This window comes from Myotis myotis, unplaced genomic scaffold, assembly GCF_014108235.1.
Source record: "Myotis myotis isolate mMyoMyo1 unplaced genomic scaffold, mMyoMyo1.p scaffold_m19_p_48, whole genome shotgun sequence".
Lineage (NCBI taxonomy): Eukaryota > Metazoa > Chordata > Mammalia > Chiroptera > Vespertilionidae > Myotis > Myotis myotis.
Genome location: NW_023416355.1, coordinates 581035 through 597315, shown reverse-complemented (window position 1 = coordinate 597315; position 16281 = coordinate 581035). Strand labels below are relative to the sequence as shown.

The 16281-nt window shown below is 64.6% G+C and overlaps 2 protein-coding genes across 3 annotated transcripts in view; one reads left to right on the top strand and one right to left on the bottom strand.

Annotated features, from left to right (window-relative positions):
- LOC118655579 (ATPase family AAA domain-containing protein 3) overlaps nucleotides 1-9656 on the top strand; it is a 28201-nt gene extending 18545 nt beyond the window's left edge. For both annotated transcript variants that reach the window (XM_036307528.1, XM_036307526.1), the window contains 15 exons: nucleotides 478-554; nucleotides 745-846; nucleotides 1160-1219; nucleotides 1971-2040; nucleotides 2371-2536; nucleotides 2667-2736; nucleotides 2907-3062; nucleotides 3686-3742; nucleotides 3896-4021; nucleotides 4230-4354; nucleotides 4733-4784; nucleotides 5059-5129; nucleotides 5959-6126; nucleotides 7370-7478; nucleotides 8948-9656. In XM_036307528.1, the coding sequence (XP_036163421.1) occupies nucleotides 478-554; nucleotides 745-846; nucleotides 1160-1219; nucleotides 1971-2040; nucleotides 2371-2536; nucleotides 2667-2736; nucleotides 2907-3062; nucleotides 3686-3742; nucleotides 3896-4021; nucleotides 4230-4354; nucleotides 4733-4784; nucleotides 5059-5129; nucleotides 5959-6126; nucleotides 7370-7478; nucleotides 8948-9112 (1574 nt within the window). In that variant the 3' untranslated portion in view covers nucleotides 9113-9656. The remainder of the gene's footprint in view (nucleotides 1-477; nucleotides 555-744; nucleotides 847-1159; nucleotides 1220-1970; nucleotides 2041-2370; nucleotides 2537-2666; nucleotides 2737-2906; nucleotides 3063-3685; nucleotides 3743-3895; nucleotides 4022-4229; nucleotides 4355-4732; nucleotides 4785-5058; nucleotides 5130-5958; nucleotides 6127-7369; nucleotides 7479-8947) is intronic.
- Nucleotides 9657-9729: 73 nt separating this feature from the next.
- TMEM240 (transmembrane protein 240) lies at nucleotides 9730-16257 on the bottom strand. Its single transcript, XM_036307529.1, has 4 exons — nucleotides 15933-16257; nucleotides 15505-15611; nucleotides 10755-10963; nucleotides 9730-10410 (listed from the first exon to the last, which is right to left on the bottom strand). The coding sequence occupies exons 1-4, from the start codon at nucleotides 15987-15989 to the stop codon at nucleotides 10262-10264; spliced, it is 522 nt and encodes a 173-aa protein (XP_036163422.1). The 5' UTR covers nucleotides 15990-16257; the 3' UTR covers nucleotides 9730-10261.
- Between the last annotated feature and the right edge of the window lie 24 nt (nucleotides 16258-16281).

Genomic DNA, 16281 nt, shown 5'->3' with positions numbered 1-16281 from the left:
GCCAGCCTTCCTGTTGTTCTGGGTGATGTTTGCTCAGTCCTTTGGGGTAATTTTCAATTGTTGTGTGAGGCGATAATTTCCCAGTGTTTACCTATGCCGCCATCTTAGTTGCTCCTCCTCATCCACCTTCTTGCCTGCATGTGCTTGATGGCAGTTCCGTCACCTGTTGGAGGCCTAAGAGAAATGTACGGCCCGTGAGAAACAAAGGACATTGGCTGCGGGCTTGCTTTTGGTTTCATTGGGAAAGGACCGTGTGTTGACCTCAGGGGGCGAGGTCCGCCTTCTGATGGAACCCTCCGGAATGTGGTGGCCCCGGGGGACGAGCCCTCGCAGGAGGTGGGGGTGGAGCAGACATAGGCGACAGTCCCTGACCAGGAGGAGGGTGGGCGAGCTGTGGTCTCCCTGACAGCCTCTCGGCAGCGTGGACTCACCTGGCACCCACGTGTCCTAAGGCCCGGCTCCCGCACTCCTCCGCAGGGCACGCCAAGGAGGCGCTGAGCCTGGCCCAGATGCAGGAGCAGACACTGCAGCTGGAGCAGCAGTCCAAGCTCAAGGTGAGTGGTGGGCTGGTGCTGCCAGGCCGGCCGTGGCCGAAGGGAGAGGAGGTGCCCAGGAGAGGGGTGAGCTCCCGCAGCAGGACCTGTGCCCAGACCTGTCCACTCCGAGCACACGGGGTCCAGCAGGGGGGAAGGGGGGTGGGAGGGGCTTGTCAGGAGTGGGAGCCTCAGCGCTGTGTGTCCGCAGGAGTACGAAGCCGCCGTGGAGCAGCTGAAGAGCGAGCAGATCCGCGTGCAGGCTGAGGAGCGCAGGAAGACGCTGAGCGAGGAGACGCGGCAGCACCAGGCCGTAAGGGCTGCAGGGCCACCCAGGCACCTGGAGGCCTGGGGACCGGGAGGGGGCTGTGGGGCGCCATGGTCCCACATGCGGTCTGGGTCTCTTGTTGACCCTTGAGGACCTGGGGTGGCCTTGCACAGCCCCTAAAGCCCGCGGACCCCTCCGTACTGAGTGTCCGCGCACGTGTCCTTGCAGACAGCCTGCGTGGGGCTCGTGGCTTCTTGGGGCTCCGGTGCTCAGTCGGGTCTGGGGCCACAGGTTGGTTGCAGGTCTCCCCCCAGCTTCCCCAGCTGCGCTGTGTTCACACTGCTCTCTCCCTCCCCAGAGGGCCCAGTACCAGGACAAGCTGGCCCGGCAGCGCTACGACGACCAGCTGAGGCAGCAGGTGAGTCGGCGCCCTGCAGGCGGGAGAGCCTGGTCCTGCTGGTGGGGGACCGAGGCCAGGGCTGTGGACGTGAGGGTTGTGCTGGTTCTGGGGGAGCTGTAGTTGGACTCCCGCACGTGCACACCCATGCCCCGTGGCTCCTGCCACACTGTGCCCCACGGCCTCCACACGCTCTGCAGCCTCCATGCGGCGTTCCGTGGCCTCCACGGCAGAGGCAGGCTCCAGCTGCTCTTAGGTTTCAACCAGGTGGCACGTGACTGGGAACCTGGCTGAAGTGACAGGTTCATGAGGGGCAGTTTCAAATGTTTGTGCCTCTTGTGAGCATTATAGCTTTAAATTTTTAAAATATATATATTTTTTATTGATTTCAGAGAGAGAGAAACATCAACAATGAGAATCATTGATCCGCTGCCTCCGAGCCTGCAATCCACCCGGGCATGTGCCCTGACCGGGAATCGAACCATGACCTCCTGGTTCCTAGGTCACTGCTCAGGCACTGAGCCATGCCAGCTGGGCTATAGCTTTTAAATTTAATGAGCAGAACCCAGAGTGTTTTATGGACACCCGTGACCCCGTGGCCAAGCTGTGCCAGGGGTGGGGGCTCCTGGCCCTGGCCCCTGGGCACCTGCATGTCCAGCCATGTTCAGGCCTGCCTGCCCGGGCTGTGGATGGTGCAGCCCCAGGAGGTCAGCCCCTGGGCGCGTGCGTGTCCTGATGTTGAAAGCTTTTCCTTTTTCTTGTGGCTTCTCAGCAACTTCTCAACGAGGAGAATCTACGGAAGCAGGAGGAGTCGGTGCAGAAGCAGGAGGCCATGAGGCGAGGTAGAGTGGTCAGCTCGCCGGGCGGTGGGGCCCGAGAATGGCTCGTGGGCAGGCGGGGGGTCGGCGCTGCTTGAGGCACTTGGAGCCCCAGTGGGGCTTCCTGAGACCGCGGGGGTCTCTGCTTGAGCCGGCTTTAAAGTGGAAACTTCACCCAGGCTGGGCATCCAGGTTGGTCTTCTCTGCCCGGCACCCAGGGCCTCACATGACTTACTCCTGTGAGAAGTGTCTGGGCCTCAGGTCTGCATCCCGGGCTCCTCTGTCGAGGACCTGCCCGCCGGAGGGCCGGGACCCCAGGCCTGGGGCTGAGTGCGCTCCCTGCCTCCCGTGCAGCCACCGTGGAGCGGGAGATGGAGCTGCGGCACAAGAACGAGATGCTGCGGGTGGAGGCCGAGGCTCGGGCGCGGGCCAAGGCCGAGCGTGAGAACGCGGACATCATCCGGGAGCAGATCCGCCTGCGGGCCGCCGAGCGCCGCCAGACCATCCTGGAGTCCATCAGGTGAGGCCGCCCTGGTCCCGGGCAGCCTGTGCTCGCACGCTGACGGGAGACTGCCTGTCAGGCCCTTGCTCTCTCTCTGGCCACGTGCACGGGCCTGTCCCTCCTGCTCACACCAGTGCCTCCCCGACAGGACGGCTGGCACCCTGTTTGGCGAAGGATTCCGGGGCTTTGTGACCGACTGGGACAAGGTGACCGCCACGGTAAGCACCACTGCCACTGTGGGGCCTGGGCACCTTGCTGGGCCCCGGGCCTGCCCTGCAAGGTGGCGGCTGGTCCTCCCACTGCCCCCACCCAGCTCCTGGCACAGGGTGGCAAGGTGGTGAGGGCGTGGTGGCAATGGGGGGCATCACTTGCCTCCTTCCTGCCGCAGGTGGCTGGGCTGACGCTGCTGGCTGTCGGGATCTACTCCGCCAAGAACGCCACGCTGGTGGCCGGGCGGTACATCGAGGCGCGGCTGGGGAAGCCGTCCCTGGTGCGGGAGACCTCCCGAATCTCACTGCTAGAGGCGCTGCGGCACCCCCTGCAGGTAAGGGCTTGGCTGTCGGGGGACCAGTCCTCCTGGCGCTGTGTCCTGCCCATTCCTGGCCTGACAGCCAAGCTCCCGTGTCCTCCTCCCTCCATCTCCCCACGTACCTCCCCCTCCTGCATGCTGGATTTGCTCTAGGTTTGTCCTCGCTGTGTCCCTGGAGGTCTGTCGGCGCCGGCACAGGGGAGCGGGGGTCCTTGGGGTGGGGGAGCCTCATCCAGTCGGCTCAGTCCCCTGAGGTCGCCTCTGGGTGTTCACAGCAGCTGGGGCTCCCCTGTGCCCTTTTTCTGTAAGAGAAGTTGCTGGAAGTCATGGTGTTGCTGCCTCACCTCCATCCCCCCCACCCCTCCCCCGGAAGTGTTCTTCCCGTCCAGCGTGGATCCCGAGGCCTGTCCTCCCCGGGCTCTGATCTTTGTATCTGTCACGATGTGGGTGATGGAGAAAAGAGAGGTCAACAGCGACCTGTCCGTCACCCAGACCAGCAACACGGACAGCTGGTCAGTCAGCCTTCTGAGCGCTGGCCCGTGTCCTGAGCGTGGGCCCGCAGGGCTGTCCTTGTGGCTGTAGCGCTTGGTGGCTGCCCCAGGGCTGCATTCATGACCCTGACCCCGGCTCCCCTGCAGGTCAGCAGGCGGCTGCTCAGCAAGCCTCAGGACGCGCTGGAGGGAGTGGTCCTCAGTGTGAGTGGGCGGGGCTGGGCAGAGGCGGGTAGGGGGCACTGCCTGGCGAACCCGCCCTGGGATCAGCTGCCTCTTATGCTGCCTGGGTGCCTGGGAGGGACAGACTGACTGGGCAGGGAGCATCCCTCTAACCAGTTGCTTGTCCCCTGGTAGCCCAGCCTGGAGGCCCGAGTGCGGGACATCGCCATAGCGACGCGGAACACCAAGAAGAACCACAGCCTATACAGGAACGTGCTGATGTATGGGCCGCCCGGGACGGGCAAGACGCTGTTTGCCAAGGTGAGAGGCGGCCCATCCCCTAGTGGCGCCTGCCTGGGGCCTGGATGCCATGGGCAGGGGGCAGGGGGTGGACCTTGTCTGCTTTACAGGAAGGAAAAACTGCTTGCCCCGCCCACCCCAACCCCTATTTGCGCCTCCCCGTCCCCTGCCCCTGCTTTCCCCTCTTCCCGCCTCCGCACCCCACCCTCAGCCTCTACCGTCTCCCCAGAAACTGGCGCTGCACTCAGGCATGGACTACGCCATCATGACGGGCGGGGACGTGGCCCCCATGGGGCGGGACGGCGTGACTGCGGTGCACAAGGTCTTTGACTGGGCCAGCACCAGCCGGCGAGGGTGAGCGGCACCTCCTGGCGGCCTGGTTCCTAGCGGCCCCTGGCTGTCTGGGAAGGAAGGGGTCAGGGACTTCCTGCAGCCAGTCCTGCTGCCCTGGTGCCCAGGTGCCCAGGTAGTCCGGCAGCACCGTTCAGGGGACATTCGCCCCGTGCGACTCCCGGCGGCCGGGGCTCACAGGAGCCTCTTGGTGCCGGTGGGTGTTTAATTCAGGGCCAGGTTCTGGCCGCTTTCTCCTGGTGCTGGCACTTGGCACGCCCCGGGGCGAGGTCTGGGTCCCAAAGCTGCTGCGGGCGCGTGGGGTGGGGGCTCCTGAGCACCGGCCATCCCAGGGGCCACGCAATGGGAGGCCCCTCCCTCAGGCAGCCCCTCCCCCCACAGCCTCCTCCTGTTTGTGGACGAAGCAGATGCCTTCCTCAGGAAGCGAGCCACCGTGAGTGTTCTGGAAGCTTCTGGGTGGTGTATTCAGTGGCTTGGGCTACAGCTGTGCTTTCGGGAGGGTCGTGCCTGAGGGCGGCCAGGCCTGCTCCTCAGCTGAGCTTTGCTAAATATTGTTGGACAAGCGGAAGCATCCCTGGCGCTTCTTGGAATCTTCTTGATCAAGTTCAGGTCATAGGCGCCACCGGGAGGAGCAGACACTGCCTTCCACAGGCAGCTCCGCCCAGCTGCTCAGCCAGCCTGGGGCCTGACCCGGCTTCTCTCTGCAGGAGAAGATCAGCGAGGACCTCAGGGCAACCCTGAATGCCTTCCTGCACCGCACGGGCCAGCACAGCAGCAAGTGAGGCGCCTGCAGCTTGGGCTCCGCACAGAGCGCTTGCCGCATCAGCCCACCTGGTCCTCCGCGCCGCCCACTGGGGAGCCGGGCACGGCCTGTTCATGCTGCTGCAGGGCGGGGCAGGGGTAGGGCAGCGCTGCCGACCCAGTGCCCGCGGTGCCCACGTGTCTCCCGCTCTGGGACGTCCCGTGTCCCTTGTGCGGTGTGTCTAGGAAACACTGAGAAAATTTGCTGGGGTGTCTGGGCAGCGGCCCCACAGCTGGGTCCCCTGGGGCGCAGATGCCCCGAGAGTGGGCTGGCCCCTTTTCAGTCCCCTAGTCACACTCTTCTGCATCGGCGTGGCCCTCCTGCCCCGCCCCCCCAACTGGTCACACGGGGCGCCCAGCCCTGCTGGTGGGCATGTCCCTCACAGGCTGTGGCTGCGACCCCGGAGAGGTGGCTGTCCCTGTGAGCTGGCCTCGGCTCAGCCAAACCCTGGCCCTGAGCCCCGGCCTCCTGGTCGGAGGGCAGGGGGCTGTCTCAGACCTGGAGTCTGTCCCTCACAGCAAGGCTTATCCAGCCTCCCCCTGGGCCGTCGGCCAGAGATGCATGGGGTGGGGCAGGGGCAGATCTGCTGGAGGGAGGGTGGACTACAGGGGCCAGTGCTGGGTCTTAAAAAGCCCAGCCCGAATCTGCTAGCCGGGGGCAGGAGGTGGGCAGGATGGGCAGGTGGAGAGGGAGCAATGGGTCGATAGAAGTGGAATCTGCTAGAAAACCACTGGGAGGGTTGGCCTGCGCCCCAGCTGTGAGCACGCGGCTCTGGAGCCCTCAGCTCCTGCTTCTGTCGCTGCAGGTTCATGCTGGTCCTGGCCAGCAACCAGCCCGAGCAGTTCGACTGGGCCATCAATGACCGCATCGACGAGATGGTCAGCTTTGAGCTGCCGCAGCGGGAGGAGCGGGAGCGCCTGGTGAGGATGTATTTTGACAAGTATGTTCTTAAACCAGCCACAGAAGGAAAGCAGTAAGTGTCCTGGAGCCGCCGGTGCTCCCTGCCCTCTCGCTGGCGTCCTCCCAGCAGGGCCTTGGCCCCCAGACTGACCTCTGACCCCTAACGTGTGGCTTCACGAGGGGCTCAGGGCGGGTCATGTGCGACTTTGTCCCTCCCTGGAGGCCCTGCCACCCCCCTGTCCACCTGCCCTCTCCCGTCCACCTGCCCCCTCCCGTCCATCTGTCACTCCTTGTCCACATGCTGGGTCCCCATGTCCCTGTCCAGCTCTATGCCGGGTCTTGGAGTTGACAGCCCATCCTTTTCTGATACACAAAGTGCCTTAAGGAGGCAGATCCAGGCCGCAGTCAGGCCTGGGTGGTGAGGGCTGTGGTGGGCGGTTGCAGACCTAGAGCATCGCTCTGACACCTCCATCCACTGCACCCTGACTCCCAGGAGCCCGGGGCCCTTTGCCAGCATGCAGCAGGCCCGCCTCTGCAAAGCCCGTGTGGGGGTGGCGCCCTCCACACTGTCCAGGCCACGCTCACTCGCCGCGGTGCCTGGCGTGCTCCAGATAAGCAGAGCCCGGCTATTTTAACCGTCTCCAGGGGACGGGTCTCGGCAGCTCTGACCCGAATCCCTCCGTGCTGGCAGCAGGGAGAGCGGCCTCTGTTCCAGACGGACTGTGCCCACTGCCACCCTTGTGCCTGCCCCCCAGCTCCTCCTCCCTTTGCCCCCAGCATCCCGGCCGCATGGGTGGGTTTCTGAGGCTTTTGCCATGAGTGTCTGAGTGGTGCTCCTGGCCCTTCAGCCAGACCCGCCTGGGGAGGCTCGGTGCACGTGAGATGGCGGGAGCTTCACTCCGGTTGAGGCGTTGCTCCCTCCCTCTGATTTCTGCTGCTCTGCCGGTTCCCCAGTTCACCCTGACGCAGCTTCAGATGCTCTGCAGCCTGGGGCTGGGCAGGGCTGGCAGAGAAGGAAGGACATGGTCCCTGGCCCCAGGGGACAGTGGGGCCCCTCCTCGTTTCTCAGCACGGCACTGCCCCTGCAGCAAGCATGCCCCACTGTCCGCACCCCAGCCCCTGCCTGGACCCTCTCGGGCTCCAAGAGGAGAGGAAGTGCCACCAGGGCAGGAAGGCCAGCTGTGCCCTGCCCGGGGGTCCCTGCACAGCCTCCTGCCCCGAGTCCCGCCCTCCCTCGGGAGGGTCATGGGGCCCTCACAGGCCTCTGGTCCTGCTGGGAGTCGGGGCCCCGGGGTCATGTGGGACCCTCTTCGCAGGCGCTTGAAGCTGGCCCAGTTTGACTATGGGAAGAAGTGCTCCGAGATTGCACACCTGACCGAGGGCATGTCGGGCCGGGAGATCTCCCAGCTGGCTGTGGCCTGGCAGGTGAGTGGGCAGGCACCCCCTCCGCCTCTGAGGCATCCCAGCAGCCGCTCCCTGGGTGCCCCATCCTGTAGGCATCTGCTCCTTGGCTGCCCAGCAGGAAAACACCGGCTCTTGCATCTGACAGCCTGACCACCAGAAATTCAGAAATGCTTTTAAATGACTATTTTATTCACTAAGTACCTGTCTACTTCAGTTTGAAGTGTGGCTCAGATATGCAGGGGCTGCATTAGAATGAGCTGGGTTATGCTGCTGTAACAAATAGCCCCAGGTTGCAAACTTGTATCCTGTGGGCCAGTTGGCTCTGCTCTGGGCCTGTGACGGTGCCTGGAGGACAGATGTCTTAGCTCGGGATGCAGTAAGTGTGCTCATCACAGGAGTGGCAGGGGCAGCCCAGGCCGGGCACAGAGCAAGGTGAGCAAAAATGCCTGGTCAGGTGATGGGACTCGCTCTCGATGCCCCACATTGGCCGAGGCTGCTGGGGCAGCTGGACTGGCTCAGGACCCTGCTTGGTGGACACCCATTGCTGTCCACTCAGCAGGCTCAGTCAGAGCCACAGGCTGGTGACAGGAAGCAGGTAGGGTCCTGTGTCATCTGGGAGGGGGTGACCTGCTTGGCAGCTGAAGAGTGGACCACCCTGGGCCTGATTACCAAAACTTTGGTGACCCCACCCAGGTGCCTGCCCCCGTTTGGGGGGGGGAGCCCTGGGCACTGGGAGCAGAGTGGCCGGGCAGTGGCCTGGCTCTCAATGGTCCCTGTTTCTGGAAGGACTGTTTGCAGGTGGTGGGGGTCCTGTGGGGCAGGCCCCGTGGACCACAGTTGCTCAGTGTTCGGGGGCAGTTGGGCCTGGCGGGGCCACTCACCCCATCAGAATTGCTGGGGCTCCTGCCGCCCCTCCATGTCGAGAGGAACTATCCCCCGAATAGCCTGTGGTGGTTCTGTGGTCTGTGCCCTGGCAAAGGGCAGCTCTGCTGTCAGAAGCAAGGCCCTCAGTTCCGCAGGGAGGCTGGGCTGCTTCCCAAACTCGCCTGGGGCTGCCTAATTTTAGAAAGTCACTGAGAAACTCAGGGAGTGCGACCAGGCCGGGGCCAGGCGGGCGGCGCAGGGACGGCACCAAGTCCGGGCTGCAGATCACCTGTGAGCAGGCGTGAGTGGGCACGTGTGTGTGCTGGAGGCAAGGTGTGTGCCATCAGCGGGTAGGAGTGTGTGTTCTGCCCAGGGAGGATGTTGGCCAGCCATCCCCTGGCAAACTGCACCACGACTTGGATCCCACCTGCCCCCAGCCTGAAGGAGGACATCTCCGAGAAACAGGCTCATGGTGGGGAAGCAGCATGGAGGGTGGGCCGGCCAGGCTGTGTTGTTCGGGGCCTGGCCCTGGCCCTGCCTACAGGGTGATGGGCCTGGTGCCTGGGGGTCCCCATGCAGGCAGCTCTGGGCCCCTGCCCTGCCTCAGTGCTCTCTCTCCCTGCCAGGCCATGGCATATGCCTCCGAGGACGGGGTCCTCACCGAGGCCATGATGGACGCCAGGGTCCAGGACGCCATCCAGCAGCACCGGCAGAAGATGCAGTGGGTGAAGGCCGAGCGAGCCAGGCCCGAGGGCAGCCAGCCCCCGCCCCCGAGTGCACAGACGGAGTGAGCTGGGCCTGAACCCGGGGACCCCGGGCGCACTGGCTGGGCAGCACCAGGTGCCAGGTGTCCCGGAGTAGTGGGTGCTGCACAGCCCCGCGCCTCCCCAGGGTTTCCGTCTTCCTCTGGTCAGGCCAGGGCAGCATTCCAGCCTCTGCTGCGGACAGCTGCGGCTCTGGTGTCTGATGGGAACCTGCCCTCCACGCAGTGGTTGTGGCTGGAGAGCCTCAGGCTAGGGCCACGCCTGGGACGTGTGTCTCCAGCCAGGCCCAGAGCAGGGGGAAGGCAGGTCCCTGGCATCTGGCTGCTGAGGCTGTGACCTGCAGGGGGCGGAGCTGGACCTTGCGGGGCCCAACCAGACCAGAACCCGGCCAGGACTGAGCGGAGCAGACCCTGTGGTGCCCTGCACACCGCTTTGTGCCCTTGGGTACCTGGTGGATCTGCACCCGAGACCCCCGACCTGCTGGGGCGCTGCCCCGGCCCAGATGGCCTGCAGCCCTGCCTCTCCTGGAGCTGGGTGTTTCTGTCAGAATCTAATAAAAAACTGACAAGTACTTCGGTGCATCTCCTGGCTGGTGAGGGGCGGGGCTGGAGGGGTCACGTGAAAGAAGAGGCAGAGGCTGGAGCTTTCCGGAGAATTTACTGACCAGCAGGGGCGGGGGTCACAGTGAGGCGCCGACCAGGGATGCCCTGGGCAGGGTGGCCGCACTCGCCACAGCGGGGCTCAGGGGCCTTATTGCTGCTGGGCCGGGGCCTCCCACCCCTCGCTGGGGCCCGCGGACGCACACGCCCCATGCACATGCTCCCGTGTGCAGACGTGGGTGCGGCCGGGGTCCGACCCCCTTCCCAGCCCAGACCCTTTCCCGGCTTCCCCTCCGCCAGGACGGAGAGAAGACAGCCGGCTCGGATGTGGGTAACAGACGTGGTCCCTGGCCAGGCGCAGGGCGTGGGGCCCGCCCCCCAAGCGCCCACACCCTGCCTGGCCCTGGAGACCGGGGTCCTGCCCCCAGACCGGCCCCACCCCGACCCCTTTATAAAAAGAAGAGACAGCACCTTCCGCTGGACACACCCGGCGGCCGGGGCACCCTGGCTCAGGCGGCCGTCCAGTCCGGTGTTCGTGGGCACGGTGGCCAGCGGCCCCCAGAGTCCTGCGCGCGGCCTAAAGGTGCCGCGGGCTCGGGTGGCCGTTGTGGTAGAGTTTCTGCTTCACGTGCACCATGTTCCCGGCCGCCTCCTCGAAGGGCCTGTGCGGCCGTCGGCCCAACTCCCGCAGGTTGCACAGCTTGGGCAGCCAGGTCCACGAGCCATCTGCTGGGCGTGGTCAGCGTCCGGTCAGGGCGGGGCGGCCCGACGCGGGGGACGGGGCGTAACCAGGGAATGACTTTGGAGGGCGCTTGGCTTGAGCTCGGTCTGGGTGAGCATGGCCAGGGGCGTGGCTTTGGTTGTGGGCGTGGTCTAGGGGACTGTGGGCGGGGCTGTGATCCGAGGGGCGTGGTCTCCGAGGGCGGGGCGGTCCGGGCGCGAGGGCCCCAGCGTGGGGGCGTGGTCTGTGGGTGGGGATGCGTTGTGGGCGTGGCGGGGCGTGGTCTGGGTGAACTGGACGAGGCCAGGCGCTTGGGGGAGGAGCCTGGGGCGGGGCGGGCGGCACTCACCGTAGCGCCGGCCGGCCCTCCAGGCGCGCACGGCGCAGTGCAGGACGCCGTCCATCCACACCAGGAACCAGCTGATGCAGAAGCCGAGGAGCAGCCCCAGCATGAGGTCGATCTCCTGCTTGGTGACGTTGTCCGTCACGAAGTAGTTCTCGGAGGCGTCCACCACCGACTGGTCCCCGTCGTACGGGATCACGTAGTGGATGTGGTGCCTGGGGGCGGGGCGGCAGGGCGGGCTGGCACCTCTCCCGCGGGGCCGCCTGGGGCTGCCTGCTGGGGCCTCTGAAGCAGCCCTGGTGGGGTCTGAGGTCCGGAGGGCCCGCGGACCGCCCAGGGCCCCGGTCCCCAGGGGGAGGCTGCCCGTAGGGTGGGGGGTGCAAGACCAGTGGTCGTCAGCGTGAAGTCCAGTCCGGGGCGTCTGCCCACACTGCACCCCCCACCTCTGCCCGGCCTGGGCTGGTGGCTGACCCTGACGGGGTCACGGGCCAGTGCAGGTGGGCCAGTGGTTCCAGGGTGGAGGCCCAGGGCAGGTGTCCCGCTCTGAGGGCAGGTTCAGAGCCCACCTGCCGGACAGGTGCTGACCGCTCCTCTGGGACCGCCCCTCTGGCCTCTCCCTAAGGCGACACTCACTAGCCCTTTCGGCAGCTTCCATCCGGGCACAGCGAGTGGCCACCCCCTTCTCCGTCCTTGAGTCTCTGTCCAGAACCCCTCCCTTCCTCCCCTCTCCCGGGTGCACCCTGGCCTACGCCCTGCGTGGATCTGTAAGTCCTTGGGCCGCTCCGCTGCTCTCAATGGTCGATGGAACTGTCTGGGCTTCTCAGCCCGTGGCCCCTCCTCTGCATCCGGCACCCACCAGGGCCTGTGCATGGCTCTCGGCCTCCCCTGCCTCCACTGGCCAGACTCAGGCTCCTGAACCCCCCAGGCCCTCGCTTGCCCCCGAGGCCACATTACACGCTCCTCACACGTCTCATCAAGCCTCAGAGCTGCCTGGATACCGCCTCCTCCAGGGAGTCCTCTGGCCCCGTGACACCAGGTGCAGTGGCTCTGCCCAGGAGGGTGGACTCTGGGCTGGCCCCACCCTCACCCCCTCACTGTTAAGAGAGCCTAGGAGCCCTGGCCGGTTTGGCTCAGTGGATAGAGCGTCGGCCTGCGGACTCAGGGGTCCCAGGTTCGATTTTGGTCAAGGGCCTGTACCTTGGTTGTGGGCACATCCCCAGTAAGGAGTGTGCAGGAGGCAGCTGATCAATGTTTCTCTCTCATCGATGTTTAATCTCTTTCCCTCTCCCTTCCTCTCTAAAAAAAATCAATTAAAAAAAATCAATAAAAATGAGTGAACGCCTAGGAGCCAAGGCACAGTGGGGTCCATGCACCCTCAGCCCCCAGTCATCTTTGTCCCCGGCTCCTACAGACCCTCCTCTTGCCAGGCAGTGCAGGGGCCACCTGGGGTCCTCCTGCCCAGGGGGCCACCTCTCCAGGCCCACCCCTCTCCGAGTCCCTTTGTTGGCTTCGCCAACTCTCCATCCCCACCCCCCAGAGTCCCTGCCGCCCCATATGGCTGCTCTGAGCTCCAGCTGCCTGCCTGGCGTCTCCATGTGGGATCTACAGACACCTCAAACTCACACCTAAAAATAGCTCCTCCCTCCCAGAACCTGCTCCTCCCGGCGTCCCTCCAGTTAGATGCTGACACCTCCGCCTGGTCTTCCTGGAGACGGGTTCCTCCTTCCCCCACACTTTCCTATGCTCCCCACCCCCCAAAGAGACCGCTGACCTCAGGCCCTGCTGCACCAACACTGGCCACATGGGGTGCCTTCCTCCCCAGGTTCAGGGGAGTCCTGTCTCCTCACACCCTCTCCTGCTCCTCCTGGGGACCCCTGTGCACAGCAGCCCACAGGGCAGGGCCCCCATCCCCCCGCCCTCGGTCAGTCAGCAAGAACTGGCTGACACCTCGTAGCCATTGCTCATCTGATCAGTTTGTCAATAGCCATTAGGAATCATCAATGGGTGATGGAGCCCTAGCCGGCTTGGCTCAGCGGATAGAGCATCGGCCCGCGGACTGGAGGGTCTCAGGTTTGAGTCCGGTCAGGGCACCTACCTCCATTGCAGGCTCAATCCCCCGGCCTCAGTTGGGGCACGTGCAGGAGGCAACCAATCAATGTGTCTCTTTCACATTGATGTTTCTCTCTCTCTCTCTGTCTCTCCCCCTCCCTTCCACTCTCTAAAAATCAATGGAAAAAAATATCCTCAGGTGAGGATGAACAACAACAGAAAGTGATGGAAACGAATGATCACCACCTAGAATGTGCAGCAGCTTCCAGGCCCCTGAGAGGACGCCCCTCACGAGCCGTTAGCAGTCCCATCACCCAGGCACCCCAAGCCTCAGGGTGCTGATACTGAACATCACCACCCTCTTCTGCCTCCCCAGCCTCCTGGGCCTAGGACCTCTGGTGGGTCCTCAAAGGACAACTGCTTCTGACCCCTGGACACGCTGCTGGGCAGGGCAGGACTTGTCAAAGGCTGGGCCACCACAGGAGCCAGACATGCCCCTGGTGCTCTGCAAGGAGGAGGCCAGGCCCAACCACCTGGGAGGCTCAGGACCCCAGAGGCTGGAGGCACAGTCTGTGCCCCCATCACTGTCCTGGCACCAGCAACTCTCCCCCTGTGCTCTGCCCGCTCCTTCCTCCAATGCAGGCCCCTGGGGACAGGGCTCAGGTCTCCCATGTACACACGTATTTCTATGATGGGAACATACATGGGTCCTACCTGGACCATGCATGCTGCATGTGTTTACCTGAGGTCCAATGCATGTTGTGTATACACGCCGGCCACATGCACAGGACATGGCGTATATACCGTGGACTTGGCCCATGAGGTCCGCATGTGTGCATGTGTATGCTTGCCCAGGCACAAGCATGGTGCATGTCACATGGAGATGCACATGCATGTGGCTTTGCACAGAGCCACCTTCTCTGTGGGCGCCGGGGCACATGCATGGATGTGTGTGCACAGACACCACCTGCTGGCACGCACACTGGAGTATGAATGTACATACATGTCCTCTGCATAAAACTTCCCGCAAGGCATGTAGAAGGCATACACGTACGTGCACGCTTATTCTTGTATAGGGTGTGTACACACATGGGTAGAGTCCATTGTGGCAATGCGTGTACATGGCATATACACAAATACTCCATGTGCAAAACTATGCAGGCAGTCACTGGGCCCACATGGAGCACACTGGTCGCTGTATATTGTATCATATACATGTACTGGGCATACACATGTATGTTGTCAATAAACAAGTATATGTTGTACACCATGTCATGTATGTAGTGATGTGTACAAAGCACACACATGTGGACACAAGCATGCAGAAACATTCTTAAGTTCATAGGTGGCTTTCCACAGACACGCTAACCTGTGCACACAAGCCCAGCTGTGCATACCCCATGGACATCTGTTTACATGAGCCCACATGTACTCTGGACACTGCATATGAATCACACACACACCCTGTGCAAATAGACTCTGAAAGCACATCCTGTCCGGCCTCAGTGTGAGGTCACCGGCCCAGAGAGGCTGGTCACAATGCAGCAGCCCACACACATGTAAAATGTGTGTTACCCGTGTTGTGCACACCACAGTCCCAGGGGGGCTCCAGGTCACCCCAGTTCATACCACTCACAGCCCTGGCCGCCCCAGGCAGGAACTCAGGGGTCTCTGGGAGAGTGTGGCCACCAGGAAACCTCTGGGAGGTTCCTGGCCAGCACAGGTGAGGGCTGCTTGCACTGCTGTCTCCACCTGCTCCCAGGCCCAGTTCTGCTTCCACACACCGGTCGGCACCCACGGGCAGGGAGCATGCGGAGTGAGGCCTGAGGCCACCTGCCTCTCCCCAGGCCCACCACGTGTGCACACGTCGGGAGCAGGCGTCCAGGTCAGGAGTGAAGAGCACGGGTTCTGGGGTTCATGCCCCTATCTCTCGCTAGCTGCGTGACCCCCGTCCGCTTTCTCACTGACTCCAGCCCGAGGGTGTCCTGTGGGGTGAGGGTGTGCATGCGGACATGCGTGTGTGCTGCGTACCCACATGTATATGCACAGACGGTACACACACTCGCGTCTCATGAGATGTTTATTTCGTACATGGACGTACAGACATGCATGGCCCGGAGGGCGCCGTCATTACATGTGCACGGGATGCGGGTCACAGTGGGTGGTGTGGCCTGGGCTCTCCAAGCTGAGTGACCTTGAGTAAGCTCCACCCCTGCCTCAGTTCCTCCTCTGCACAGTGAGGGGGTGGGCCCGGCCCACCTTGAGCGGCAGCACCTCCCTGTACCTGGCTCCCAGGAAAGTTCATGGACACCGTGCAGGGTCCAGGGCAGAGGCTGGTGTGCTCCGTGGGCACAGCCCTGGGCAGGATCCCTCCCGGACACCAGGCTGGGCTGCTGCTTCCTTGGCCTCCGGGCCCTGGACCAGGAGGCCTGGGGCCTGTTCTGCCCATCACCCTCTCTGTGAAGGCGTTTTGGGAGGGGGTTCTAACTGACCCAGGCACGCAACCCCCTCCAGAACTCCACTGGCCAACCTCCAGGTGCCTGCAGGCGGCTGGACAGCCCTTCCCCCGCTGGACCTGGTGCCGGATTCAGCGGCCCCATGGGCCTAGCGCGGCCCTTCGCAGGCCTGTTCGGGCTCCCGCACGCCAGTGGGCCCTGAGTCCCATACATGTGAGATCACGCGTGAGCCCCGCCGGGCACAGACTCACCGGCCACAGTTGCAGTGGCAGACGCGGTCCTCGCCCCGCAGGTGCGGGAGGATGTAGTTGTGGAATCGGTCCAGCAGCGCGTTCATGTCCATCAAGCACGCGATGGCCTGGAAGAGCCCATGACCGGTCAGACCCAGGAGCAGCCGGCCGGTGTCCGGGTGGGGGTGGGGCGCTGGGGACCGGGGAGCGCAGGCCGGGGATGGGGGTGCTGAGAGCAGCCCAGGATGGGGAGCAGGCTGGGCAGGGGGAGCGCAGGCTGGGGATGGGGGTGCTGAGGGCAGCCCAGGATGGGGAGCAGGCTGGGCAGGGGGAGCGCAGGCCGCGCGGCCGGTAAACAAGGCGCGGGAGGGGGAGGCGGCCGGCGGCGCGCGGGCGCGGGAGGCAGGCGCGGGTGGGGGAGCGGGCGCGCGGGAAGCCCCTCCGCTCACCATCACGATCGACGCCCCCAGAATCATGAAGATCATGGTGTTCGCGCTCATGGACATCGGGCGGGGCCGGGCCGGGCCGGAGCGCCGCCCCCCGGCCCCGGCGCCCCCCCGGCCCCGGCCCGATGCTGAGCCCCCGGCGCCTCCGCAGAGGTCAGCGCGCCGCGCACCCACCGCCGTGGGCCGGGTAAGAGGCGCGCGTCCGGAGCGCGGGGCAGGGGACTCGGTTGCTTCGGGGTCGTCCAGCCGCCGGGCCACCGTGCTTGCTGCGCTCCGCTCCGCCCTCGGCCCTGCCTCCCTCCCGTCCTCGCTCCGCGCGCTTCGGCCCCCTCTCCCTGCGCGCCCGCCTCCG